General features: G+C 44.9%; 2 protein-coding genes across 2 annotated transcripts in view; one reads left to right on the top strand and one right to left on the bottom strand.

The window, feature by feature from the left end:
• The window catches only part of HEATR4 (HEAT repeat containing 4), a 44,579-nt gene extending 24,773 nt beyond the window's left edge, over nt 1–19,806 (bottom strand). The window contains exons 1-7 of the mRNA XM_075330320.1: nt 19,163–19,806; nt 18,903–19,090; nt 16,630–16,770; nt 15,203–15,421; nt 7,141–7,266; nt 2,202–2,348; nt 1,748–1,908 (exon numbers count right to left, since the gene is read on the bottom strand). Coding sequence (XP_075186435.1) covers nt 1,748–1,908; nt 2,202–2,348; nt 7,141–7,266; nt 15,203–15,421; nt 16,630–16,770; nt 18,903–19,090; nt 19,163–19,806 — 1,626 coding nt within the window. The remainder of the gene's footprint in view (nt 1–1,747; nt 1,909–2,201; nt 2,349–7,140; nt 7,267–15,202; nt 15,422–16,629; nt 16,771–18,902; nt 19,091–19,162) is intronic.
• Nucleotides 1–27,406, top strand: part of LOC142257722 (synaptosomal-associated protein 23-like) — a 285,299-nt gene that overhangs the window by 148,882 nt on the left and 109,011 nt on the right. The gene's annotated exons all lie outside the window — the stretch shown is intronic.

Raw genomic sequence — 27,406 nt, 5'->3', positions numbered from 1 at the left:
CGCTGCTGTCACTTGCCGCCGACCGCCGCTCATTATGCTCATTTAATATTCACTTCACTGCAGCCGGACGCAGCAGCAGCGGGGAGTCGGCAGGACCGGAGACCAAGGATCAGCACCACGGACAGCAACGCCAGGGACAGGTGAGCAGAAAGTTCCCATTCTCCATGTGTTATCACAGATAGCACACGGAGAACACACGTAGTGCCATAAACACAGCACACGGAGGGGAAAACGCACCTTTGACACATCTGTGAAACACGTGCATGATTTTCACGGACGTGTGAAGGGGGCCTAATAAGGGAAACTGGCTTTTCTGAAAATAGCATGCTTTATAGGAAAGAGCTCACAGCCCAACAATTACATATTAACATTACTGAATCTGTCAGGAGGTTTTTGCTATTTAATCAGAAATCAGCATAAGATACGCATTGAGATCCTGATTTCATTTATGCATCAGGCTGTGTGCCATAGCTTATATACAATCAGTGTTTTATCAGTAGGAGGTTATCAGGATAGAACTAGGTTTCACATGCAGGCCAGTCACTCGGCCTCCACCACTGATTGGCAGCTTGCTCAATGTACACAGAAAGCTGCTAATCAGAGATGTGGGCGGGATTATACACAGCTCAGAAGTCTTAGCTCTGCAACATCTACAGCAGACAAAACAGGGATTCTATCAAAACTGCACCAAGCAGCCCAGAAAGTGACATCATTAGAATCAGGCTCTCTGCTCCTACATCATGCTGCTCTTAGATTCCATAGCAAAAATCTGCTGACAGAGTCCCTTTAACAGGCAACATGTCATTTTTTAATTCTACTGTGGTGGGACTTCAAGAGAATTTAAAGTTTTTCCCTGGCAGCCCAGATTACTGGTAATAACCATGTAAAAACCCCAATTAATAGGGGATTCTGTTAGTAAAAAAGTGATTGTCCAGAAAGGGGAATTTTTTACATAAAGCACTTAAAGGGAATCTGTCAGCAGGTTTTTGCCACCTCATCTGAAAGCAGCATAACATAGGCAGAGATCCTGAATCCAATGATGTATGACTTATATTACTGGGTGCAGCCGTTATTGGCCATTGGTCAAGGAGAATACATGATGGGTTATAAATACATTGCAATTCTTTCTTCTTAAAGGGAATATGTCAGCAGGTTTTTGCCACCTCATCTGAGAGCAGCATGTTGTAGGCAAAGAGGCCCTGAATCCAATGATGTATCACTTATATTACTGGGTGCAGCTATCATTGGTCAAGGAGAAGACATGATGGGTTGTAGATACATTGCAATTCTTTCTTCTTAAAGGGAATCTGTCAGCAGGTTTTGGTACCTAACATGAGTTTTGGTACCTAACATGATGTAGGCAAAGAGATCCTGAATCCAATGATGTATCACTTAGATTACTGGCTGCAGCCGTTCTGACACAATCTGAATTGTTAGAGTTAGCCATGTAGCAGAGCTGAGAGAGCTGTCCCCACCCACACCAGGCTCTCTATAGAGATTGTACATTAACAGTGAGCTGCCAATCAGAGGATGGGACGTGCCGGACTGTAGTATGCGTGTTATTGTAGTCCGAGCAATGATAAGGATCCTGCTGCTTAAAAAATCATAACAAATAAACGACAGATAGACTGTAACAAAACAGGCAGCCCTGAATTATCTGTCTTAACCCTTGCAGCATGCTGGCTTCAGCTTACATAGCAAAAACCTGCAGACAGATTCCTTGTAATATCTTATTGTCATTACTTACTGTGTGGTCACTGAGCTCACGCAGCATGAAAAGCGCCTGCTCTTCTTTTTCTTTCTTGGTTGTTGCAAACATCTCCTCCAGGATCCTCCTTATTACCAGATAACTGTGATTGCCTTCCAAAGCAAGACACTGAGCCGCAGCCCAGCTATCTGCATCCGTCCCTGCACACAGAGATGTCTGAGAGCTGAATATCTGGTGGACGCAAAGTGGATAACTAATGAAGACATTAGGGCAATGTATGAAAATGCAAACAATGTGTGATGCAATCATTACTGATGGCACTACCATGGGGCTGCACAATGGGTGTTATTCCCATAGAGGTCGTATGTGTGCCCAGAAACCACCACCTGGGGCACCGCAGAATGAACACATTTGCACCGCATTCATAAAGGGATTATACAGGGTTTATATATGTCTTCATATATAGGATTATGAGAAACAAAATACATAATACCGCTTTCCAGAGACGTCAGCATGATCTTCCTGGCTTCCTCGCTTACTTCCCGGATAAGATACTGGCACAGGGCAGCCGCCATCCTTACAAGACCATCCTCCTCTCCCAAGGCATTGGAGACTAGACGTTGTATTTCTGCAGGAAAGTCTGAAAAAACAAGCCAATGACAGGTCAGTAAGGGAAATATAAGGGCTAATCCCAAGCCATAAAGTTATGGCATGTCACTAGAATCCCATGGCCATACAGACTAGATGGCTATTGGCCAACAAAACATCTATGTATGGATGAGTGCAGCCTGGTGGGGGGGGGGGTGCTCCAGGTGCTGGATGCTCGGGTCGGGTGAGTGGTGTAACTAGAGTCTGATGGGCCCTGCTGCAAAATTTGGACTTGACCCTTCTCATGTTGGTCAGATGGATGCCCCCAACATTTTAAGGAATGTCCCCCATCCTGTACTAATTTCTTCCATCCTGTGTCCTTTCCAAGTATACATGTCCCCCATCCTGGGACCCCTTCTGGTATATATATTCCCCATCCTCTGCTTCTTTTTGGTATATATGCCCCCCCATCCTCTGCCCCTTTCTGGTATAAATGTCCCTCAGCCTCTGCCCAGAAAGGGTATATACTGTATGTCCCCCATCCTCTGCCCCTTTCTGGAGTATATATATATATGTCTCCCATCCTCTGCCCCTTTCTGGTATATATGTCCCCCATCCTCTGCCCCTTTCTTATATATATCCCCCATCCTGGACCCCTTTTTAGTATATAGGTCCCCCATCCTCTGCCCTTTTCTGATATACAGTTAGGTCCAGAAATATTTGGACAGTGACACAATTTTGGCGAGTTGGGCTCTGCATGCCACCACATTGGATTTGAAATGAAACCTCTACAACAGAATTCAAGTGCAGATTGTAACGTTTAATTTGAAGGTTTGAACAAAAATATCTGATAGAAATTGTAGGAATTGTACACATTTCTTTACAAACACTCCACATTTTAGGAGGTCAAAAGTAATTGGACAAATAAACCAAACCCAAACAAAATATTTTTATTTTCAATATTTTGTTGCGAATCCTTTGGAGGCAATCACTGCCTTAAGTCTGGAACCCATGGACATCACCAAACGCTGGGTTTCCTCCTTCTTAATGCTTTGCCAGGCCTTTACAGCCGCAGCCTTCAGGTCTTGCTTGTTTGTGGGTCTTTCCGTCTTAAGTCTGGATTTGAGCAAGTGAAATGCATGCTCAATTGGGTTAAGATCTGGTGATTGACTTGGCCATTGCAGAATGTTCCACTTTTTTGCACTCATGAACTCCTGGGTAGCTTTGGCTGTATGCTTGGGGTCATTGTCCATCTGTACTATGAAGCGCCGTCCGATCAACTTTGCGGCATTTGGCTGAATCTGGGCTGAAAGTATATCCCGGTACACTTCAGAATTCATCCGGCTACTCTTGTCTGCTGTTATGTCATCAATAAACACAAGTGACCCAGTGCCATTGAAAGCCATGCATGCCCATGCCATCACGTTGCCTCCACCATGTTTTACAGAGGATGTGGTGTGCCTTGGATCATGTGCCGTTCCCTTTCTTCTCCAAACTTTTTTCTTCCCATCATTCTGGTACAGGTTGATCTTTGTCTCATCTGTCCATAGAATACTTTTCCAGAACTGAGCTGGCTTCATGAGGTGTTTTTCAGCAAATTTAACTCTGGCCTGTCTATTTTTGGAATTGATGAATGGTTTGCATCTAGATGTGAACCCTTTGTATTTACTTTCATGGAGTCTTCTCTTTACTGTTGACTTAGAGACAGATACACCTACTTCACTGAGAGTGTTCTGGACTTCAGTTGATGTTGTGAATGGGTTCTTCTTCACCAAAGAAAGTATGCGGCGATCATCCACCACTGTTGTCATCCGTGGACGCCCAGGCCTTTTTGAGTTCCCAAGCTCACCAGTCAATTCCTTTTTTCTCAGAATGTACCCGACTGTTGGTTTTGCTACTCCAAGCATGTCTGCTATCTCTCTGATGGATTTTTTCTTTTTTTTCAGCCTCAGGATGTTCTGCTTCACCTCAATTGAGAGTTCCTTAGACCGCATGTTGTCTGGTCACAGCAACAGCTTCCAAATGCAAAACCACACATCCTGTAATCAACCCCAAACCTTTTAACTACTTCATTGATTACAGGTTAACGAGGGAGACGCCTTCAGAGTTAATTGCAGCCCTTAGAGTCCCTTGTCCAATTACTTTTGGTCCCTTGAAAAAGAGGAGGCTATGCATTACAGAGCTATGATTCCTAAACCCTTTCTCCGATTTGGATGTGAAAACTCTCATATTGCAGCTGGGAGTGTGCACTTTCAGCCCATATTATATATATAATTGTATTTCTGAACATGTTTTTGTAAACAGCTAAAATAACAAAACTTGTGTCACTGTCCAAATATTTCTGGCCCTGACTGTATATATCCCCATGCTGGACTCCTTTCTGGTATATATGTCTCCCATCCTTTGCCCCTTTCTGGTATATACAGTGCCTACAAGTAGTATTCAACCCCCTGCAGATTTAGCAGGTTTGATAAGATGCAAATAAGTTAGAGCCTGCAAACTTCAAACAAGAGCAGGATTTATTAACAGATGCATAAATCTTACAAACCAACAAGTTATGTTGCTCAGTTAAATTTTAATAAATTTTCAACATAAAAGTGTGGGTCAATTATTATTCAACCCCTAGGTTTAATATTTTGTGGAATAACCCTTGTTTGCAATTACAGCCAATAATCGTCTTTTATAAGACCTGATCAGGCCGGCACAGGTCTCTGGAGTTATCTTGGCCCACTCCTCCATGCAGATCTTCTCCAAGTTATCTAGGTTCTTTGGGTGTCTCATGTGGACTTTAATCTTGAGCTCCTTCCACAAGTTTTCAATTGGGTTAAGGTCAGGGGACTGACTAGGCCACTGCAACACCTTGATTTTTTCCCTCTTGAACCAGGCCTTGGTTTTCTTGGCTGTGTGCTTTGGGTCGTTGTCTTGTTGGAAGATGAAATGACGACCCATCTTAAGATCCTTGATGGAGGAGCGCAGGTTCTTGGCCAAAATCTCCAGGTAGGCCGTGCTATACATCTTCCCATGGATGCAGACCAGATGGCCAGGCCCCTTGGCTGAGAAACAGCCCCACAGCATGATGCTGCCACCACCATGCTTGACTGTAGGGATGGTATTCTTGGGGTCGTGTGCAGTGCCATCCAGTCTCCAAACGTCACGTGTGTGGTTGGCACCAAAGATCTCGATCTTGGTCTCATCAGACCAGAGAACCTTGAACCAGTCTGTCTCAGAGTCCTCCAAGTGATCATGAGCAAACTGCAGACGAGCCTTGACATGACGCTTTGAAAGTAAAGGTACCTTACGGGCTCATCTGGAACGGAGACCATTGCGGTGGAGTACGTTACTTATGGTATTGACTGAAACCAATGTCCCCACTGCCATGATATCTTCCCGGAGCTCCTTCCTTGTTGTCCTTGGGTTAGCCTTGACTCTTCGGACAAGCCTAGCCTCGGCACGGGTGGAAACTTTCAAAGGCTGTCCAGGCCGTGGAAGGCTAACAGTAGTTCCATAAGCCTTCCACTTCCGGATGATGCTCCCAACAGTGGAGACAGGTAGGCCCAACTCCTTGGAAAGGGTTTTGTACCCCTTGCCAGCCTTGTGACCCTCCACGATCTTGTCTCTGATGGCCTTGGAATGCTCCTTTGTCTTTCCCATGTTGACCAAGTATGAGTGCTGTTCACAAGTTTGGGGAGGGTCTTAATTAGTCAGAAAAGGCTGGAAAAAGAGATAATTAATCCAAACATGTGAAGCTCATTGTTCTTTGTGCCTGAAATACTTCTTAATACTTTAGGGGAACCAAACAGAATTCTGGTGGTTTGAGGGGTTGAATAATAAATGACCCTCTGAATAAACTTTTCACAATTTAAAAAAAAAAAATAACATTCTTTTTTGCTCCATTTCACACTTCCAGGCTGATCTACAGTCCAAATGTCACAATGCCAAGTTAATTCCGAATGTATAAACCTGCTAAATCTGCAGGGGGTTGAATACTACTTGTAGGCACTGTATGTCCCCCATCCTCTCCCCCATCCTCTGCCCCTTTCTGGTATATATGTCCCCCAATCTCTGCCCCTTTCTGGTATATATCCCACATCCTGGAGCTCTTTCTGGTATATATGTCCCCATCCTCTGCCCTTTTCTGGTATATATATCCCCATGCTGGACTCCTTTCTGGCATATATGTCCCCCATCCTCTGCCCCTTTCTGGAGTATCTATATGTCTCCCATCCTCTGCCCCTTTCTGGTATATCTGTCCCCTGTTCCGCTGCTGTTCTCCAATGCATAAAAGCAGAGGCCAGCAGTTGACATTGTGTGCGAGCCTTGGGCGAATCAGGACGTCACTGCTATGCAGCGCCTTCGACCAACACGCTGACGTCACGTGATGATTTCTAATTAGCCAGCAGCATGTATTGCGGTGCAGGGACCCGCTGGATCTCTACACCTCAATACATTTCAGCAATACGTTTCAGCCGAATGTGTGTCTGAGGATACACATCCAGCTAAAATAGGTACTGGCATCGGCGTTGCTCCCTGCCGCACGGGCACAGTCGCGGTCAAAACCTCTACAACTGGTTAACAAATAACAATACAGGAGGAATCCAATGCAAGCAAAAAAGCAAAAAAAGTTAACAAGCAAAAAAATTCCTAAAACATACAATTTTATTAAATATACATTAAAAACACAATAGGTGGGTGTGTAAGTGAAAAAAAAAAACTTCATAAAAAAAGGCGACAAAGTTAAATATATAAGGTATTCAAAACTAAAGTGCCCTCAGGTGACCCTAAGAGCTGACCCTACCTTGCCACGGAGGTCAGCACCCTAAAAATTGCATACCTGTGCTACTCACCAATATGTTGGGGGGCAGCAACAGAAAAAGAAGCGATGGTTACAAGAGCCGAGATTTTATTGCTATTGTGCACATTACTAAGATCTCGTGTCAGCTGCTCCAGGCTGGCGTCTTTCCAACATGCGCCTAAAAACAACAAAAACATAATTATTACAAGTGTAACCAAGTTATTGAAATCTTGATACAATCCCCCCCCGTATCAACAATCCTATAAATACTGAACTACATGTCCATAAGTTATTTTGCAGGTCAGGCTCATTTAAAGGGAATCTGTCAGCAGGTTTTTGCTACCTCATCTGAGAGCAGCATAATGTAACGAAAGAGATCCTGAATCCAGCGATATATCACTTAGATTACTGGCTGCAGTGGTTCTGATGCAAACAGAGTTTTTAGGTTTAGCATGCAACAGAGCCAAGAAACCTGCCCCCACCCACACCAGGCTCTGTATTTACAATGTCTATAGACAGTGAGCTGCTAAACACAGCTGGGGGCGTGTAGGGTTAGATGAACTCTAGCTGACCTAGTCCCGCAATTATAATCTCCTGAAGATAAAACAAACATTGCAGGTAAACAATAGCACACTTTGTGATAAGAGATGCATTGTTGAAACATATGCAATAACCCCTACAGCCTGCTGTCTTCAGATTACATAGAACACTTGCTGACAGATTCACTTTAAGTCACAAATCCAGCTTTTTTTTAATCTTTTTTTTTTTAAATCTAAGTCACCTGACCCTGGTCTTATACGTACCCTCCTGCAGCTTCATCCTTTTTGGGCGCTGTTCTGGTCCCATGGCACTATCTTGTAGATGCAACCTTAGACTGATCAAAAGTCAGAAGTTACATCACATGCACTCAATGCAACTCTATGAGAGCCAGAAAGAGGCCAGGATGAGGCTCCCATAGACTTGTATTGAGTTGTGACCTATGGAGCGCTCACACTTGAAACACTTGAGCAGGAGACCGACCGGAGTGACTGTGATAGAAGATGATGATGCTGAATTTGAGTATGAGACAGGGGACTTACATTTAAAGCACCACTCCTGCGCTGAAAAACCCCAAACGATGGAGTTGTGTTTTAAAGGCAATACGTCAGCAGGTTTTTGAGGTGTAATCTGAAAACAGCATACCTGCAGAGGTTAACACAGAGATTTCAAGATGAGTTTCTTATCACACATTTGTTTACCTGTAATGTTTGTTTTAGCTTCAGGAAATTATAATTGCCAGACTAAAAAAAACCAAACCCTGGAGTAGTGCTTTAAGTGAATTGAGGAAAAAAAAAAGATGTTTTTTTATTTTTCTAAACTAGATAATCCCATTAAAGAAGCCATCAGCAGTTCTACTTCCAAGACGAAGGGAGAGACAAGAGTTGTTGAAAAAACTTTGTGGCAGTTAACAAATGTTTTTGTTTTACCCAACTTCCTAAGACCGGCTGTTATAGATGAGACAGTATTTGAATGGGGTTAGCTTGATATCAATATTATAAGGATCACTGAAAAAGAAATTGACATCTTCCTGGCCACTATTTACACTAGGTGATGGTTACAGGTCACCTCTTCCCTCTCCCTGCACAATGACCTCTGCACAGATCACAGAGCATGCCCACAACCCTCTACTACAGATTTCATTAGGTCAGATCCTGCCTATTGCTGACTATGCTCCGTGTAGCTGCAAAATTATATTAATAACAATAATGCTGATTTTTATTCTACGCCAAACTTGTTTAAAAATACTTTATTTATTTTGAAAAGAATAAAAAACACATAAACAAACAACAAAGGCACAGCAGGGTAGGCTACTTTCACACATCAGTTTTCTGCATTCAGGCACAATCCTTTTTTTTCCTGATCCAAAGGATGCGGCAAAAAAATGTAAAACCGTATCCACCGGATCCGGTTTTTAACGGATCCGTTATGCCGGATGCGTAAAAAACCGGATTCGTTGGATCCTTTTTGCATCCGGTTTGTCCGTTTTTTTGATGGATCAGTTTTTTTAATTAATTTGGTGCATGCGCTGTTAACAAAAACGGATCCGGCAGCCGCATCCATTTTTTACCGCATTGTGCCGGATCCGGTGTCCATAGGCTTTCATTGTAAAACACACCGTATCGCGCCGGAAAAAAACGGATGCAACGCAAAGCCATCAGGCACAATCCGGTAACAATGCAAATCTATGGGGATAAAACGGATGCGGTACCGGATCCGTCTAACCCGTTTTTTTCCGGATTGTACCTGATGGAAAAAAACTGATGTGTGAAAGTAGCCGTAGAGAGATACAACTGTGACTCCCACGGATTGGGGGAGGGGTGGGTGGAGATCAAGATAAATCTCTCCAGGTATTCATATAGTACTTCAAAAAGGTCACTGGTCCGCATAAACATATAGCAATAGCCCAAATCTATATATATAATTGCCTTATTCTGTCTGTCTGTCTGTCTATCTGTCTGTCTGTCTGTCATGCTCCAAAATTGTGTCCTTACGGTGACACAAAGCTGATTGGCCGCTGGGCTCGCCATGGCCCCGCCCCCCCACACGGATTGGCCGCTCGCCCAGGCTGCGCCCCCACACGGATTGGCCAGCCGCTCGCCCAAGCTCCGCCCCCCCCACAGATTGGCCTCTCGCCCCGGCACCCTGCAGGCATTGGCAATTCAGCCACGCCACGCCCCGCCCCCCTCACGCAATGCACGTTAGCTCTGGCCCCACCCCCTCCCTCCCCCCGCGCATTTCTCTAACTGACACGGCTGTCACGGAGGTGAGTACGGTACTCCCTATCCCCCCCCAACCCCCCCCCCCCCCCCCCGGCCCCCGCTCCCAAAGGGGTGGTGTGGATACTCGCATGGTTACAAGCGCTGTCACGGAGGTGAGTACTGTACTCCCTCCCCCTCCCCCGGCCCCCGCTCCCACGGCAGTGGTGGGAGTGGTGTGGATACGTTGGTAACCATGCTCGCATGGTTACAAGCCCATCAAGGTCCTGCTGCGCCGGAAGGTCCACACGCACACACACAAACATACACACACATCAGATCACACTCACACTCACTCTCATACACACCTCACACACACCTCACATCGCATCCACATACTCACGACATCCTGGGATATCGCTTGCTTCTCGGCGGCGAAAATGTGCTGTTGTGATCTTCCAGGACCTGACGGAGGATCACATGGCCAGAAGCATGTGATATCCCCGGATGTTGTGAGTATGAGCGCGTAAGTGCGATATCGTCAGTGTCTGTGTGTGTGAGTGGATGCGATCGGGTGTGTGTGAGTGGATGCGATCGGGTGTGTGTGAGTGGATGCGATCGGGTGTGTGTGAGTGGATGCGATCGGGTGTGTGTGAGTGGATGCGATCGGGTGTGTGTGAGTGGATGCGATCGGGTGTGTGTGTGAGTGGATGCGATCGGGTGTGTGTGTGAGTGGATGCGATCGGGTGTGTGTGTGAGTGGATGCGATCGGGTGTGTGTGTGAGTGCATGCGATCGGGTGTGTGAGTTCGGCAGAGGAGCAGGGCGTGCTGGAGGAGGCTGGGAGCAGAGAGGCTGATCATGGGGAAGAGGGAAATGCTGATGCTGAAGGAGGCTGGGATGGGAAGGCTGGGAAGAAGGAGGCTGGGAGGAGAGAGGCTGATCCTAGGGAAGGCTGGGGAGAGGAGGCTGATGCTGAGGGAGGCTGGAAGGAGAGAGGCTGATGCTGAGGGAAGCTGGGACGAGGGAGGCTGATGCTTAGGGAAGCTGATGCTGGAGGAGGCTGGAAGAACAGAGGCTGATGCTGGTAGAGGCTGATGCTTGGGGAAGCTGATGCTGGGGGAGACTGGGAGAGGAAGGCTGATGCTGAGGGAGGCTGGGAGGCGGAGGCTGGGAGGAAGGAGGCTGGGAGGAGAGAGGCTGATCCTTGGGAAGGCTGGGAAAGGGAGGCTGATGCTGAGGGAGGCTGGAAGGAGAGAGCCTGATGCTAGGGACAGAGACGCTGATGCTGGGAGGAGAGAGGCTGATGCTGCGGGCAGAGAGGCTGATGATGCGGGTAGAGAGGCTGATGCTGGCGCAGCATGGCGGATGGAGCACGTTTGGTAATGCGCAGCATGGCGGATGGAGCACGTTTGGGAGTGCGCAGCATGGCGGATGGAGTACGTTTGGGAGTGCGCAGCATAGCGGATGGAGCACGTTTGGGAGTGCGCAGCATGGCGGATGGAGCACGTTTGGGAGTGCGCAGCATGGCGGATGCAGCACGATGGCGAGTGCGGAGTATGGCGGATGGAGCATGTTTGGGAGTGCGCAGCATAGCGGATGGACCACGTTTGGGAGTGCGCAGCATGGCGGATTGAGCACGTTTGAGAGTGCGCAGCATGGGAGATGGAGCACGATGGGAGGTGCGCAGCATAGGGGATGGAGCACGATAGGGAGTGCACTGCATGGGGGATGGAGCACGATGGAGAGTGCCCAGCATGGCGGATGGAGCACGTTTGGGAGTGCGCAGCATGGCGGATGGAGCACGTTTGGGAGTGCGCGGCATGGCGGATGGAGCACGTTTGGGAGTGCGCAGCATGGATGATGGAGCACGATGGGGGGTGCGCAGCATAGGGGATAGAGCACGATGGGGAGTGCGCTGCATGGGGCATGGAGCACGATGGTGAGTGTGGAGTATGGCGGATGGAGCACGTTTGGGAGTGCGCAGCATGGTGGATGGAGCACATTTGGGAGTGCGCAGCATGGCGGATGGAGCACGTTTAGGAGTGCGCAGCATGGGAGATGGAGCACGATGGGGAGTGCGCAGCGTGGCGGATGGAGCACGATGGGGAGTGCGCAGCATGGGGAATGGAGCACGATGGGGAGTGCGCAGCATGGCGGATGGAGCACGTTTGGGAGTGCGCAGCATGGCGGATGGAGCACGTTTGGGAGTGCGCAGGATGGGAGATGTAGCACGATGGGGGGTGCGCAGCATAGGGGATGGAGCACGATGGAGAGTGCACACCTCCCCCCAACACACACACACACGCGCGCGCGCGCACTGCACAACACACCACACACACACACTGGAAACCACAAACAACTGCCCTACACAGACACCCACACACAGACAACGCTGCACACACAAATATACGCACATACTGCACATATATATAACAAAAATCATACATGAACTACACAATACGTAAATTCTAGAATACCCGATGCGTAGAATCGGGCCACCTTCTAGTATTTAAATAACCATCATATTCCACATATGGCTAGCATGGAAATGGTTAGAAATACCCTGTGTGAGCACCCCGATTGTCACATTCAATAATTTAACAAAGATATCCATGAAATTTCATGGATATCTTTACTACGGTAAATACTTCACAATAACATATGAAAATCAGTCTGCTCTCTAACAGGGAACTCGACCTCATACAGCCAGATGGGCCCGCCCTATAATTGCTGCTAGACAATTCTCCTATGGTACTCCAATACCCTGCGGGTAGCTACCATACCTCCAAACCGCAGGAGGGAGCTTTTTTTCCCCCTTAGTAATAAACCCCCCAGTATTCCGCAGGTGGGGTATGCTCCTTAGTAGCATCCATATCCTCTCACTCCCAGATTTTAGGGGCATATGTACCCCCAGCAGGGCAAAAGACACCGCAAGAGAATCCCGCAGCAAGAATCAATCAGTAACATCATTGGCAATAAGACATTTATAATATGCTTGCTGAAAGAAAATTTCCAATATTAATATTAATTCAGCGCTCTGTGGGTAACTGCTACATCCGTAGGTCCCAGGGAGGAATCTCTAATCAGTTACTCATCCCCCTGATTTTACATAAGAAGCGTATGCACCTTAGTGGCATCCACACCCTCTCACTACCCGGGCACTGGCGTCATAGGGCATATAGCCCCCAATATCTAATACCTAGGATCCACCAATCAAGCAGGAAACCCACAGAAGCGTTTCACAACAACATTCAGTCCATGAAGGCATTTAATAGTACAAGATTATACAGTAGTATACAGACCTGACCAGAGTGATACCGGATCCCACCCACCGCACCTCAACGCGTTTCACCGCCTAGGGCTTCGTCAGGAGGCAGGTACATATCTTGTGTGGCTAACACCCTTTATATATCCATCTGAGGTCATGTGCACGTGGTGCATAATTGCGTTTTTAGTTCCATGTTTGTATCGGCGCGGCATAGTTCCGGCCGGAGGATACACCGGAAGTTACCTCACTCTATTTCCGGCCTGGGGAGGGACGCGCGCAGGCCCGGCAGCCATGGCAACGCGATGCCACCGCCACCGGGCATGCGCACGGCCCCCTCCCAGCGGCCGTACTGAAGAGTGGGGACGTCCTCCTACCTGATCCCAGCCGCGCTCAGCATGGATAGCTAAATGGTAGCGATACTACCAGCATATATAGACCACGTGCATCTCCCCCATGGGAGATCAAATCCACCCGGTCGCCACCATCTCACATTATAATTATACATAGCTAACGGGCCATAATAGCCACCAATTTCAATTTAACATAACAATCGGCATTATTCCAATAACCAAGCTAGCATGGAGTGGTAAAGTATATAACTGTACCTACAGAGTTTAATTAATTTTTGACCCTATGGGCCATACTCTCCCACATCCCCCACCAGCCAAAATCTATGAGTGCATTATACTTCCATCAATCATATACAGGGCCATATCTTCCCTACATATGGCTCAAAATGCCAATTGAGGGGATATACTTATATTATCCTACATCCTCCTACCTATGTGCACATCACGACTGGCAGGGGGTGTGGGAGCCACACAGCCCAAATAGGCCAAACATCCAGCACCAATCAAAGTGCACCGCAGGTGTACCATACATAAATAATATGTCCTCTGATGTAGAAAGAGGAAGGTTGAACAAAGAGGGACAAGAAGAAAAGTTTAGAAAAGAAAAAAAAATATAGATACAAAGGGAGAAAAAGTGAGAAAAGAAAAACGAAGAAAGGAGGGGAAGGGAAAGGGAGGGGGGGAAAGGAAAAAGGAGAACAAGAAGAGAAGGAAAAGGAAGAAGAAAAAGAGAAAGGAGGAAGTGGAAGGAAGGCCAGGGACAATGTAAACAAAAAAAAAAGCTCCCTCCTGCGGTTTGGAGGTATGGTAGCTACCAGCAGGGCATTGGAGTACCATAGGAGAATTTTCTAGCAGCAATTATAGGGCAGGCCCATCTGGCTGTATGAGGTTGAGTTCCCTGTTAGAGAGCAGACTGTTTTTCATATGTTATTGTGAAGTATTTACCGTAGTAAAGATATCCATGAAATTTCGTGGATATCTTTGTTAAATTAGTGAATGTGACAATCAGGGTGCTCACACAGGGTATTTCTAACCATTTCCATGCTAGCCATATGTGGAATATGATGGTTATTTAAATATTTGGGCTATTGCTATATGTTTATGCGGACCAGTGACCTTTTTGAAGTATTATATGAATACCTGGAGAGATTTATCTTGATCTCCACCCACCCCTCCCCCAATCCGTGGGAGTCACAGTTGTATCTCTCTACCCTGCTGTGCCTTTGTTGTTTGTTTATGTGTTTTTTATTCTTTTCAAAATAAATAAAGTATTTTTAAACAAGTTTGGCATCATACATTCCTGTCTAAGGATAAGTGGTAGTATCAGTTGATAGGATGCGAACCTGATTATACCAGTGCAAAAAAATGTGGAAAGTGTGGTTATATGAGTTTTTATTCTACGCGTTTCGGAGCAGGAAAGCTCCTTCTTCAGGACAAAATGAATGTTATTTCCTGCTCCGAAACGCGTAGACTAAAACTCACTTTTGATCTTCAATGAACCTTTTGAAGTTTTGTTGCTGGACGTCAGCGCGGTGCTAACCCTTTCATTTCCATAAATGATCCTGTTCCCTTTAATCTAAGAAGACTTAGAAAATAAGGCTAAAAAATAAGTTCTTCCAAGAATAACTGGATATTTTAGAACATCCATCAACTTTGCACATGAAGAGTAAAGTTGGTAGCCCAAATTTGGTGTGCTATTATAAATTCTTATAATTTAATAGCACAAATATAAGATCCAGCCCCAGTCCGGTATACTCACTTAACATCCAGGCACGTCTCCACTCAGTCGCAATATTCTTCAGAGCCCGCGTCTGGGTTAATGGTCCAGTCTCTGTTTCCTTATTCCTGCTGTAACGGCGGCTAAGAACATTTGCTGATGTCTCTTCCTTAGGGTTTCTCTCGGTCTTATCCCCAACCACTGTTGGGAGGGCTACCCAACGAAGTGCCCCTTTCTGAGGTCTCAGAGGCCAAATAATATCTAACAAGCAAATATAGTTTTGTAAAATAAACAAATATAAAAAAATACTAATATAAATCAATTTAAAAAAATCAAAATTAAGAAGCCCCATTGTGACGGATGATATTTGTTTAGTTTACATTTTTTAATGGAAATATTTTTATTACAAAACTTTTTTTTATTAAGTGAATAAGTTCATGGACTAACCATGGAGAGTTGATGGCAAGATGTTGGATGAAGAGATAAAAGTTATAAGTAAAGGTTCAGTTGACTGCCATGGCCAAAATAGAAGTGGCTTGTTTGTTCCCCACCCTATCCTCCTGCCCCTGCTCCACTAGAGATGACAAACCGATGCTCCAAGTCTCATCCTGTCTGAGATCAGGCTTTGGTAATGGTGGTCATGGCTTGGTTTAGGGGCTCGATCCGGTGACCTGTTGTTTCATGGTCAATCCCATTGCTGAGCTAGTGCATCTTCTTTCCTGTCTAAATACTGATGGTTCTTATTGCCTTTGTTCTCTCTTCTTGGTTCACTTCTCTCCAGGTGTTTCCCATTTTGGTCTCTCTTATCATATTATAGGTTGGGCCTTATATGTTAATCTTTTACTGCACTTCCTTGCTGGCTATACCTATAAGAGGACTTGAGTCTAGGAGTTCCAGCCCTTTAGCTTAGGGCTTTGCCTCTGGTAAACACCAGTTGAGTTCCTTCTGTGAGTCAGTTTGCTTTTCTTCCCAGCATCTATCCCTTCCACCTTATATGAACAGATTTTTTTTATTTCACTCTGCGTTTTTGTATCTTCCTGCGCGCCTTCTTCCTCTCTCCTTCTCGGCAGTGTCTTGCGACCTCTCCTCTGGTCCTTTAGGAGGTATGAGAAACCCCTCAACTGCCTTTTAGGAAGTCAAGTCCAAGGTGGTGTTTTCACTTGTCCGGCTAGGGTCTTTCTAGTCTGTACAGGGACTAGTTAGGTGCGGGCATTTCGTCTCCCTATAACAAGTCTTCCATTTTTCCTTTACCCATGTATGAGAGTGCTTATGCTCATAACAATGGCCAGGTAGACCTCCTGCATTCAACCAGCAATGGACAGGTAGACATTCAACTCACTGCATGTCAGATATGATTGATTTGGATCCCCGTGTCTAAAATCTGCCCAGGTTTGCCTGGCACTTATGTTGGCCCTAACTGATTTCTGTGGCAGACTCCTCTGAGTGTAGCTGTATTTTAATACACTGACCTGCCTGTTCAACAGAAGGGATCCATTCTGTGTAAGATCTGGGCATCGATGGCTGCACATGTTTCTCATATCTGCTGTTGCTATCCATGACAATGCAGTCCTTTTGCTTTGCTTCTTTCTGGTGTATAATTTTACTCAAGCCTATAATGCAAAAAAAATGTACATTTTTTAAAAATTTAGTTTTGCAAAGATCCTAACACTATGATACAAGTTGAAAATCAGCACAAGTTGTCATTAGGACCTGGACTGAAGACAATTCATTAAGTGCAGCAATAACCAGCTCCTACATGTCAGATACTGATCTACGACAATACTGCACCTGACACAAAATCACCAGAACCTCTCAGAACTGTAGCCCGGACATTCACCCCGCAGCTCTAAGTAATAGTGATACATTACCAATGCTGTTGTAAAACATGTATTTTTTAATATATATATATATATATATATATTCCCCAATCCATCTTCTTGTGATTAGCTAGTTTAAAAAATGCATTACACAAGGAGATATTTGGGTGGCACTGGAAAGGTGCTGTCACGGGTGGTAGACAGTACTGTAGTGTCCGGTAATAGAAGGTCACAGTGTTTGGCTGTGCAAAATGCTCCCTGACTTCGTATTGTTCCTGAGGTCAGTGTTCAGTGTACTAGTGTATTAGGTAGCTCCCATGCTGGGTTTTCATCCTTTTCCCTTTAAAGGCCCCGTCACTCACAGAGATAAATCTTTGGCAGATCTGTGGTTGCAGTGAAATCATGGACATATTGTTCCATTTGTACACAGCCACAAACCTGGTACTGATTGTCCACAATTTCACTGCAACCACAGATCTGCCACAGATTTATCTCTGTGTGTGACAGGGCCTTAAGACCCAGCGGAGCTCCTCTTCCCTTCACCTGCTGATTCTCTCTATTTCCCTTTGGGTTTATTACTTTCATCTTCCTTGGACTGATGCTGGTTATACTACTCAGTTCATTCTAGCTCTGGTTGCAAGCAGGTGGCTTGTACTTCTCTATGGTATCATTGCTGAAATTTTGCTGAACTTCTACCTGAGTCATCTAATGAGAAGTAGTTCATGCATTTTCCCCTGTGTGTCCTCCTTGTGTCTTCTATAGTAGTTAGTGGGGTTGACGAAGAGCTCATCCCATCCGTTCCCTATTAGGGCCCAGCACTAGGGATACCTAGAGTCAGGTATTGGCGCATAGGTGCGGAATCCATCTAGGGTAATGAGGGACCCCAGGGGCCAGCAGTAGGTTTGGTCAGGAATCACCTTCTCCCCCTTCCCTAGTCACAGGGTTCCCCTTTCGCCATTCTCTTGGTACTTCCCCGAACCTAGCATGACAGGTGCACTTTTGGCTGACACACTGAGGGCACCTGTGGTAAATACTATAAGATGCATCTGTGCTTGGTGGAGGGGAAAGGAGACATAACAAAAGACATAACAGAATATGAGAGCATCTGGGAAATCTAGTTCATGTATGCCACTTCTATGGAAGGTCATGACTTTGTGTCCACCTAAAAAGATGGATATGGTTAGGACAGAAGCCAAAAGGAGTATATAGTAACTCCACCAGCTTCATAATAGTGACTGGTTCCATCGGGGGTTCCATTCAAATCCCAATTTTGTGGACTTCATATAGAAGCTCAAACTTATGGTTAAACATAATGTGAACATAGTCTAAAGCGGGCTTTACATGCTAAAACAATTCTAACCTTTGTGTCGGCGGGGTCACGTCGTAAGTGATGCACATCCGGCATCGTTAGTGTTGTTGTAGCGTGTGACAGCTACGTGCGATTGCGATTGAACGTAAAACCGTTCATCGCATACACGGCGTTCATTTCCTTAAAATTGCACGTCGGGTTGTTCAATGTTCCCGAGGCAGCACACATCGCAGTGTGTGACACCCCGGGAACGATGATTAGATCTTACCTGCGTCCCGCGGCTCCCGCTGGCAATGCAGAAGGAAGGAGGTAGGCGGGATGTTTACGTCCCGCTCATCTCCGCTCCTCCGCTTCTATTGGCCGGCTGCCGCGTGACGCCGCTGTGACGCCGAACGTCCCTCCCATTCCAGGAAGTGGATGTTCGCCGCCCACATCAAGGTCGTATGGAAGGATAAGTACGTGTGAAGGCAAATAATCGTTTGTACGACACGGTCAACAAATTGAACGTGCCGCACATACGATGGGGGCGGGTACGATCGCATACGATATCGTATGTAATATCGTAAGGTCTAAAGCAGGCTTAACACACCAATATGGCCTAACTGGATCACAGTACCTGAGTAAAGCTCTCTCTCAAAATCATTTTCTGTGGCATAGACAAATTTTCCAACCTTGGGACTCATCAGATCTTGAAGTCTAAAAGGTGGGGCCAATTCAAAATGCTTAATGGCTAACGTTTCCGCGGTCTTGTTTTTGCCACCAACTTCTTGCACTTGTTTTTGAGGTGGTAAGTAACCAGGAATCCTATAGGAAAAAAATAAATTGTTATAGACTGTAAATGTAGAATACAGAACATGACCTCGTGTACTGGCTTACTTGTAAAAGACTGGAAGACACGTCTCCGAATTACGCTCTTCTATCATATCCTTATGATCTTCGGCTTTATACTTTTTCAGGTCTTTACTGGTCGTGAAACATTCCTCAGTTGTCTGATCATCAGTGATAATCTCAGTGGAGGTCCCCAATCCATAGTGTTTGGAGGGCCTTCCCTTGGCATGTCTTCGTTCACTATCTTCAGGTTTCCTCCACAAACTATTTCCAAAGTTGATGCAACTTTTCGCTTTTAGTTTTGAGGGAACAGATGTTCCTATATCCCTGACACGGTGATGTTTTGTCTCTAACTTGTGTTGCTTTGGTCGAATCCTTAAGACGGATCTCATTCCTTTTTGTGGAATTACATTCGAGGCATCATACACCTCTTTCGAATCCCACTCTTGGTAAGACAGGGCGGCCAGACCTCGGTCCTTTATCACCTCTTTAGAAAAGAAGAGATCGTTGGCTACATTCTGAATGTAATTTTCCTGACATTTTAAGGAATGTTGATTCGATGGGTGGAAATCAGTGACGTGAGACGACAGAGGGGATGGAAATCCATTCATCGGTATCTTTAATTTTCCAATCTTTTGATGCGGTTCTTTAGAAAACATGTTCTGATCACAGTAAAGTGTAGGTCGTTCCATCACAAGGATTAACTTTACATAAAAAAAAATTGAAAACAAGACAAAATATTAACTGTTGAGCTCTTGTGTCATGTAGTCTACATTTTTTTTTATCAATTAACACTAGAAGTCCCAGAAATTTCGTGCTCTCCCCTGAAGTCCCGAAAGAGGGTCAAATGACCCTTAGTCCAAACTGAATAGAACTACAGTAACTGGAAATTAAATGGCTAAACTCAATGGAAAACAACAACCTCCTGTGGTGCGACAGTAATGGCCTTAATTACAGAACAAAAGACGGTGATTATAGGATGTTAGCTAAAATCCTTCAGGTCATTCGACTCGTCTATTTGTTCCAAAGGTAGAAATGTTAAATGACCCCTCTCTGGGACTTCTAGTGTTAAACAGGTTTAATATTGTTGTGGCTTTTTGTTGTTTTTTTATGTAACGTCAGCTGCTATAATTTTTTTCTAAAGTCTACCCCTTTAACTCAGATTTGTGGGTATCTATTATTGCAGCTCAGTCATGTTAACTAAGCCACTGCACCAGACACATCTCGTGGTCATGAGTGGAACAGTTTTTGAAAAAGAAAAGCAAAATTTACTAATCTAATAATTACAGTAGCTAAAGTAAGTATTAAACAAAAAAGTCTGATGTGATAAAAAAGGAGGAAAAACAATTTATGAGTATGAACACAGCTTTGCTCAAAAATTAAGGATCAGCTGAATACTTTGGCCTCTTCTATTGTCACGCTATGTGCATGGCGAACGCGTACAGATCAACAGATGTCGAAGGCACAACAAAAAACACTCAACAATGGTGGGCCCTGGCGCTAGAGAGGGTGGATGGACACCTCCTGCCTCCACCTGGCGCTGTACCCTGTACTCCTCGCCAGACCCTATAGAGGCTCCGCAGCTGTCGCCGAGCAGGAAAACCTGAAGCCCTAAAAAATCCCTACTATAGTCCTAGCTGAGGAGTGGGGTGGTGAGGCCCACTAAGCCCACTAATACAACAAGAGGGTAGATGTGACAAACTGGGGGATACAACCAAAAATTGAGAATGTCCAACTTCAGGACGAATCCTCAGCAGCTCCTTCACCAAAGGGGGCCAGTATATAAATGGCTTTGTATAGTCAGCAAAGCTAGCTATTTAAACCCGGGGGGTGTATACAGAGCAGGTGCAGCTGACCTCAACTGCAGGAGAGCTACTGGCAGAAAAACTGGCATTGACTATTTCTGCCCCGAAAGAAACAAACCCACATACAGTTAGGTCCAGAAATATTTGGACAGTGACACAATTTTCGCGAGTTGGGCTCTGCATGCCACCACATTGGATTTGAAATGAAACCTCTACAACAGAATTCAAGTGCAGATTGTAACGTTTAATTTGAAGGTTTGAACAAAAATATCTGATAGAAATTGTAGGAATTGTACACATTTCTTTACAAACACTCCACATTTTAGGAGGTCAAAAGTAATTGGACAAATAAACCAAACCCAAACAAAATATTTTTATTTTCAATATTTTGTTGCGAATCCTTTGGAGGCAATCACTGCCTTAAGTCTGGAACCCATGGACATCACCAAACGCTGGGTTTCCTCCTTCTTAATGCTTTGCCAGGCCTTTACATCCGCAGCCTTCAGGTCTTGCTTGTTTGTGGGTCTTTCCGTCTTAAGTCTGGATTTGAGCAAGTGAAATGCATGCTCAATTGGGTTAAGATCTGGTGATTGACTTGGCCATTGCAGAATGTTCCACTTTTTTGCACTCATGAACTTCTGGGTAGCTTTGGCTGTATGCTTGGGGTCATTGTCCATCTGTACTATGAAGCGCCGTCCGATCAACTTTGCGGCATTTGGCTGAATCTGGGCTGAAAGTATATCCCGGTACACTTCAGAATTCATCCGGCTACTCTTGTCTAATGTTATGTCATCAATAAACACAAGTGACCAAGTGCCATTGAAAGCCATGCATGCCCATGCCATCACGTTGCCTCCACCATGTTTTACAGAGGATGTGGTGTGCCTTGGATCATGTGCCGTTCTCTTTCTTCTCCAAACTTTTTTCTTCCCATCATTCTGGTACAGGTTGATCTTGGTCTCATCTGTCCATAGAATACTTTTCCAGAACTGAGCTGGCTTCATGAGGTGTTTTTCAGCAAATTTAACTCTGGCCTGTCTATTTTTGGAATTGATGAATGGTTTGCATCTAGATGTGAACCCTTTGTATTTACTTTCATGGAGTCTTCTCTTTACTGTTGACTTAGAGACAGATACACCTACTTCACTGAGAGTGTTCTGGACTTCAGTTGATGTTGTGAACGGGTTCTTCTTCACCAAAGAAAGTCTGCGGCGATCATCCACCACTGTTGTCATCCGTGGACGCCCAGGCCTTTTGAGTTCCCAAGCTCACCAGTCAATTCCTTTTTTCTCAGAACGTACCCGACTTTTGAGTTTGCTACTCCAAGCATGTCTGCTATCTCTCTGATGGATTTTTTCTTTTTTTTCAGCCTCAGGATGTTCTGCTTCACCTCAATTGAGAGTTCCTTAGACCGCATGTTGTCTGGTCACAGCAACAGCTTCCAAATGCAAAACCACACACCTGTAATCAACCCCAGACCTTTTAACTACTTCATTGATTACAGGTTAACGAGGGAGACGCCTTCAGAGTTAATTGCAGCCCTTAGAGTCCCTTGTCCAATTACTTTTGGTCCCTTGAAAAAGAGGAGGCTATGCATTACAGAGCTATGATTCCTAAACCCTTTCTCCAATTTGGATGTGAAAACTCTCATATTGCAGCTGGGAGTGTGCACTTTCAGCCCATATTATATATATAATTGTATTTCTGAACATGTTTTTGTAAACAGCTAAAATAACAAAACTTGTGTCACTGTCCAAATATTTCTGGACCTAACTGTATAAATGCAGAATCCCAGATAGAAATAAGGGGCTCCAGTCCACAAGCTGCCACTAATCTCCAAACACAGGGAGAAGGCAGTGACAGTCGTGACATCTATTTAGCGATCATAGGGGATCCCAAAATGAAAGGTTGAATCGAAGTGGATGAAATGGTCAGCTGATCCTCGGAGATGTGTACATTCACGTATAACATAGAACACAACACATTCACGTAGAATACTTCTCACCCTTGGTGTCAGAGATCAGTCTGCGTCTCATGCCTGGACAACCAGCGGTTCCAAATTTCTGATATATGGCTATAACAAAAGTTTTTCAAAGTTTTCTTTCCATTTAAATATTTTCTTGTTATTTTTCCATTGCCATCCCCAGTGTTAAAAAAGAAACCCAGTGGGTTTTGCATGATATAGTTTCATATTTGTAGATATTTTGAAAGTATTTAGAATGTAATATTTCTTTTTATTTTTTTTTTAAAAATCTTCAACCCTGATTGCAATAAACGTTCTTTACAAAAGATAATAATTTAGATCACAGATAATATATATTTACCTAAATCAGTAAAGCAGAACTAATGTCCAAAGGTGAGAATGCAATCACTCGGCTCCTGCAACGTGGCGGCCAAATCAGTGTTGTACACAGGATTGCTAAGCAACGTCTCCAACAATGTCTGTCATTGTGCTTCTAATCCTGCACTTTTTTTTTTTTTTTTTTGCAGTATTGAAATATTTACTAAAACTTTAATGTAATGCATAATATAATGTTGCAACGTTTTCAATACTTTTACTTTATACAGATGCAAATTATATATATATATATATATATATTATATATATTATATATATTATATATACACATACAGTGCAGACCAAACGTTTGGACACACATTCTCATCTCTAGAACAACTATTAAGAGGAGACTTTGTGCAGCAGCCTTCATGGTAAAATAGCTGCTAGGAAACCACTGCTAAGGACAGGCAACAAGCAGAAGAGACTTGTTGGGGCTAAAGAACACAAGGAATGGACATTAGACCAGTGGAAATCTGTGCTTTGGTCTGATGAGTCCAAATTTGAGATCTTTTGATCCAACCACCGTGTCTTTGTAGAAAAGGTGAACGGATGGACTCTACATGCCTGGTTCCCACCGTGAAGCATGGAGGAGGAGGTGTGATGGTGTGGGGGTGCTTTGCTGGTGACACTGTTGGGGATTTATTCAAAATTGAAGGCATACAGAACCAGCATGGCTACCACAGCATCTTGCAGCGGCGTGCTATTCCATCCGGTTTGCGTTTAGTTGGACCATCATTTATTTTTCAACAGGACAATGACCCCAAACACACCTCCAGGCTGTGTAAGGGCTATTTGACTAAGAAGGAGAGTGATGGGGTGCTACGCCAGATGACCTGGTCTCCACAGTCACCAGACCTGAACCCAATCGAGATGGTTTGGGGTGAGCTGGACCGTAGAGTGAAGGCAAAAGGGACAACAAGTGCTAAGCATCTCTGGGAACTCCTTCAAGACTGTTGGAAAACCATTTCCGGTGACTACCTCTTGAAGCTCATCAAGAGAATGCCAAGAGTGTGCAAAGCAGTAATCAAAGCAAAAGGTGCCTACTTTGAAGAACCTAGAATATAAGACATATTTTCAGTTGTTTCACACTTTTTTGTTACGTATTTCATTCCACATGTGTTAATTCATAGTTTTGATGCCTTCAATGTGAATCTACAATTTTCAGAGTCCTGAACATAAAGAAAACTCTTTGAATGAGATGTGTCCAATCTTTTGGTCTGTACGGTGTGTGTGTATATATATATTTATCTCCCAGCACCAAAAGAAGTGTTCAAGTTCATGCACAGCTCACACTAAACAGCCTGGACACTCAGAGGTATTCACACACTTTACACAGCTCAGTCCTTAGCAGAACAGCGCTCCCCAAGTGAATGCACAGCGTGGCTCCTAAACATAGCTAGCCAGGTGCACCTAATTAAGACCTGCAGTGCTAGGAATTAACTCAGTACTACCTGGCTTTGCTACAATATATACAGCCGGTGAAATATGTATTGAGCACATCACCAATTTTCTAAGTACAGTGGGTACAGAAAGTATTCACACCCCCTTCAATTTTTCACTCTTTGTTTCATTGCAGCCATTTGGTAAATTCAAAATAGTTCATTTTTTATATTATTATACACTCTGCTCCCCATCTTGACAGAAAAAAAACAGAAATGTAGACATTTTTGCAAATTTATTAAACAAGAAAAACTGAAATATCACATGGTCATAAGTATTCAGACCCATTGCTCAGACACTCATATTTAAGTCACATCCTGTCCATTTCCTTGTGATCCTCCTTGAGATGGTTCTATTCCTTCATTGGAGTCCAGCTGTGTGTAATTACACTGATAGGACTTGATTTGGAAAGGCGCACACCTGTCTATATAAGACCTCACAGCTCACACTGCATGTCACACCAAATGAGAATCATGAGGTCAAAGGAACTGCCCAAGGAGCTCAGAGACAGAACTGTGGCAAAGCAAAGATCTGGCCAAGGTTACAAAAGCATTTCTGCAGTACTCAAGGTTCCAAAGAGCACAGTGGCCTCCATAATTCTTAAATGGAAGACGTTTGGGACCACCAGAACTCATCCTAGACCCGGCCATCCAGCCAAACTGAGCAATCGTTAGAGAAGAGCCTTGGTGGGAGAGGTAAAGAAGAACCGCAAGCACTATGGAGCATTTATATTGCATGAAGACCACTGTGGGGATTTATAATTTATCAGGGGCACTGTGGGGATTTATAATTTATCAGGGGCACTGTGGGGATTTATAATTTATGAGGGACATTATGGGGGGTTTTAATGTACGAGGGACGCTGTGAAAGGGGTACATTGGGGGATTTATAATGTATGCGGGGTGCTCTTGGGATTTAAATTGTATGATGGGCGCTATGTTTTTTTAATGTAAGTGGGGTACTGTGTGGGATTTATAATGTATGATGGACACTATGGGGGTTGTAAAATGTAAGGAGACCTGTGGGGGGGAGTTAATGATTGAGGAGCACTGTGGTTGCATAAATATATGAGGGGCACTGTGGGACATCTTATGAAGGGAATGTATGCGGGGCACTGTGGGACATTATATGCTGGGAATGTATGAGGGGTACTGTGGGACATTATATGCTGGGAATGTATGAGGGGCACTGTGGGACATTATATGCTGGGAATGTATGAGGGGCACTGTGGGACATTATATGCTGGGAATGTATGAGGGGCACTGTGGGACATTATATGCTGGGAATGTATGAGGGGCACTGTGGGACATTATATGCTGGGAATGTATGAGGGGTACTGTGGGACATTATATGCTGGGAATGTATGAGGGGCACTGTGGGACATTATATGCTGGGAATGTATGAGGGGCACTATGGGACATTATATGCTGGGAATGTATGAGGGGCACTGTGGGACATTATATGCTGGGAATGTATGAGGGGCACTGTGGGACATCATATGCTGGGAATGTATGAGGGGCACTGTGGGACATTATATGCTGGGAATGTATGAGGGGCACTGTGGGACATTATATGCTGGGAATGTATGAGGGGCACTGTGGGACATTATATGCTGGGAATGTATGCGGGGCACTGTGGGACATTATATGCTGGGAATGTATGAGGGGTACTGTGGGACATTATATGCTGGGAATGTATGAGGGGTACTGTGGGACATTATATGCTGGGAATGTATGAGGGGCACTGTGGGACATTATATGCTGGGAATGTATGAGGGGTACTGTGGGACATTATATGCTGGGAATGTATGAGGGGCACTGTGGGACATTATATGCTGGGAATGTATGAGGGGTACTGTGGGACATTATATGCTGGGAATGTATGAGGGGCACTGTGGGACATTATATGCTGGGAATGTATGAGGGGTACTGTGGGACATTATATGCTGGGAATGTATGAGGGGTACTGTGGGACATTATATGCTGGGAATGTATGAGGGGCACTGTGGGACATTATATGCTGGGAATGTATGAGGGGTACTGTGGGACATTATATGCTGGGAATGTATGAGGGGCACTGTGGGACATTATATGCTGGGAATGTATGAGGGGTACTGTGGGACATTATATGCTGGGAATGTATGAGGGGCACTGTGGGACATTATATGCTGGGAATGTATGCGGGGCACTGTGGGACATTATATGCTGGGAATGTATGCGGGGCACTGTGGCACATTATATGCTGGGAATGTATGAGGGGCACTGTGGGACATCATATGCGGGGAATGTATGAGGGGCACTGTGGGACATTATATGCTGGGAATGTATGAGGGGCACTGTGGGACATCATATGCGGGGAATGTATGAGGGGTACTGTGGGACATTATATGCTGGGAATGTATGAGGGGTACTGTGGGACATCATATGCTGGGAATGTATGAGGGGCACTGTGGGACATTATATGCTGGGAATGTATGAGGGGCACTGTGGGACATTATATGCTGGGAATGTATGAGGGGCACTGTGGGACATTATATGCTGGGAATGTATGAGGGGTACTGTGGGACATTATATGCTGGGAATGTATGAGGGGCACTGTGGGACATTATATGCTGGGAATGTATGAGGGGCACTGTGGGACATCATATGCTGGGAATGTATGAGGGGCACTGTGGGACATGATATGCGGGGAAAGTATGAAGGGGAA

This window comes from Anomaloglossus baeobatrachus, chromosome 12 (assembly GCF_048569485.1).
Source record: "Anomaloglossus baeobatrachus isolate aAnoBae1 chromosome 12, aAnoBae1.hap1, whole genome shotgun sequence".
NCBI classification, from domain to species: Eukaryota; Metazoa; Chordata; class Amphibia; order Anura; family Aromobatidae; genus Anomaloglossus; species Anomaloglossus baeobatrachus.
This window is presented reverse-complemented; position numbering and strand designations above follow the sequence as displayed.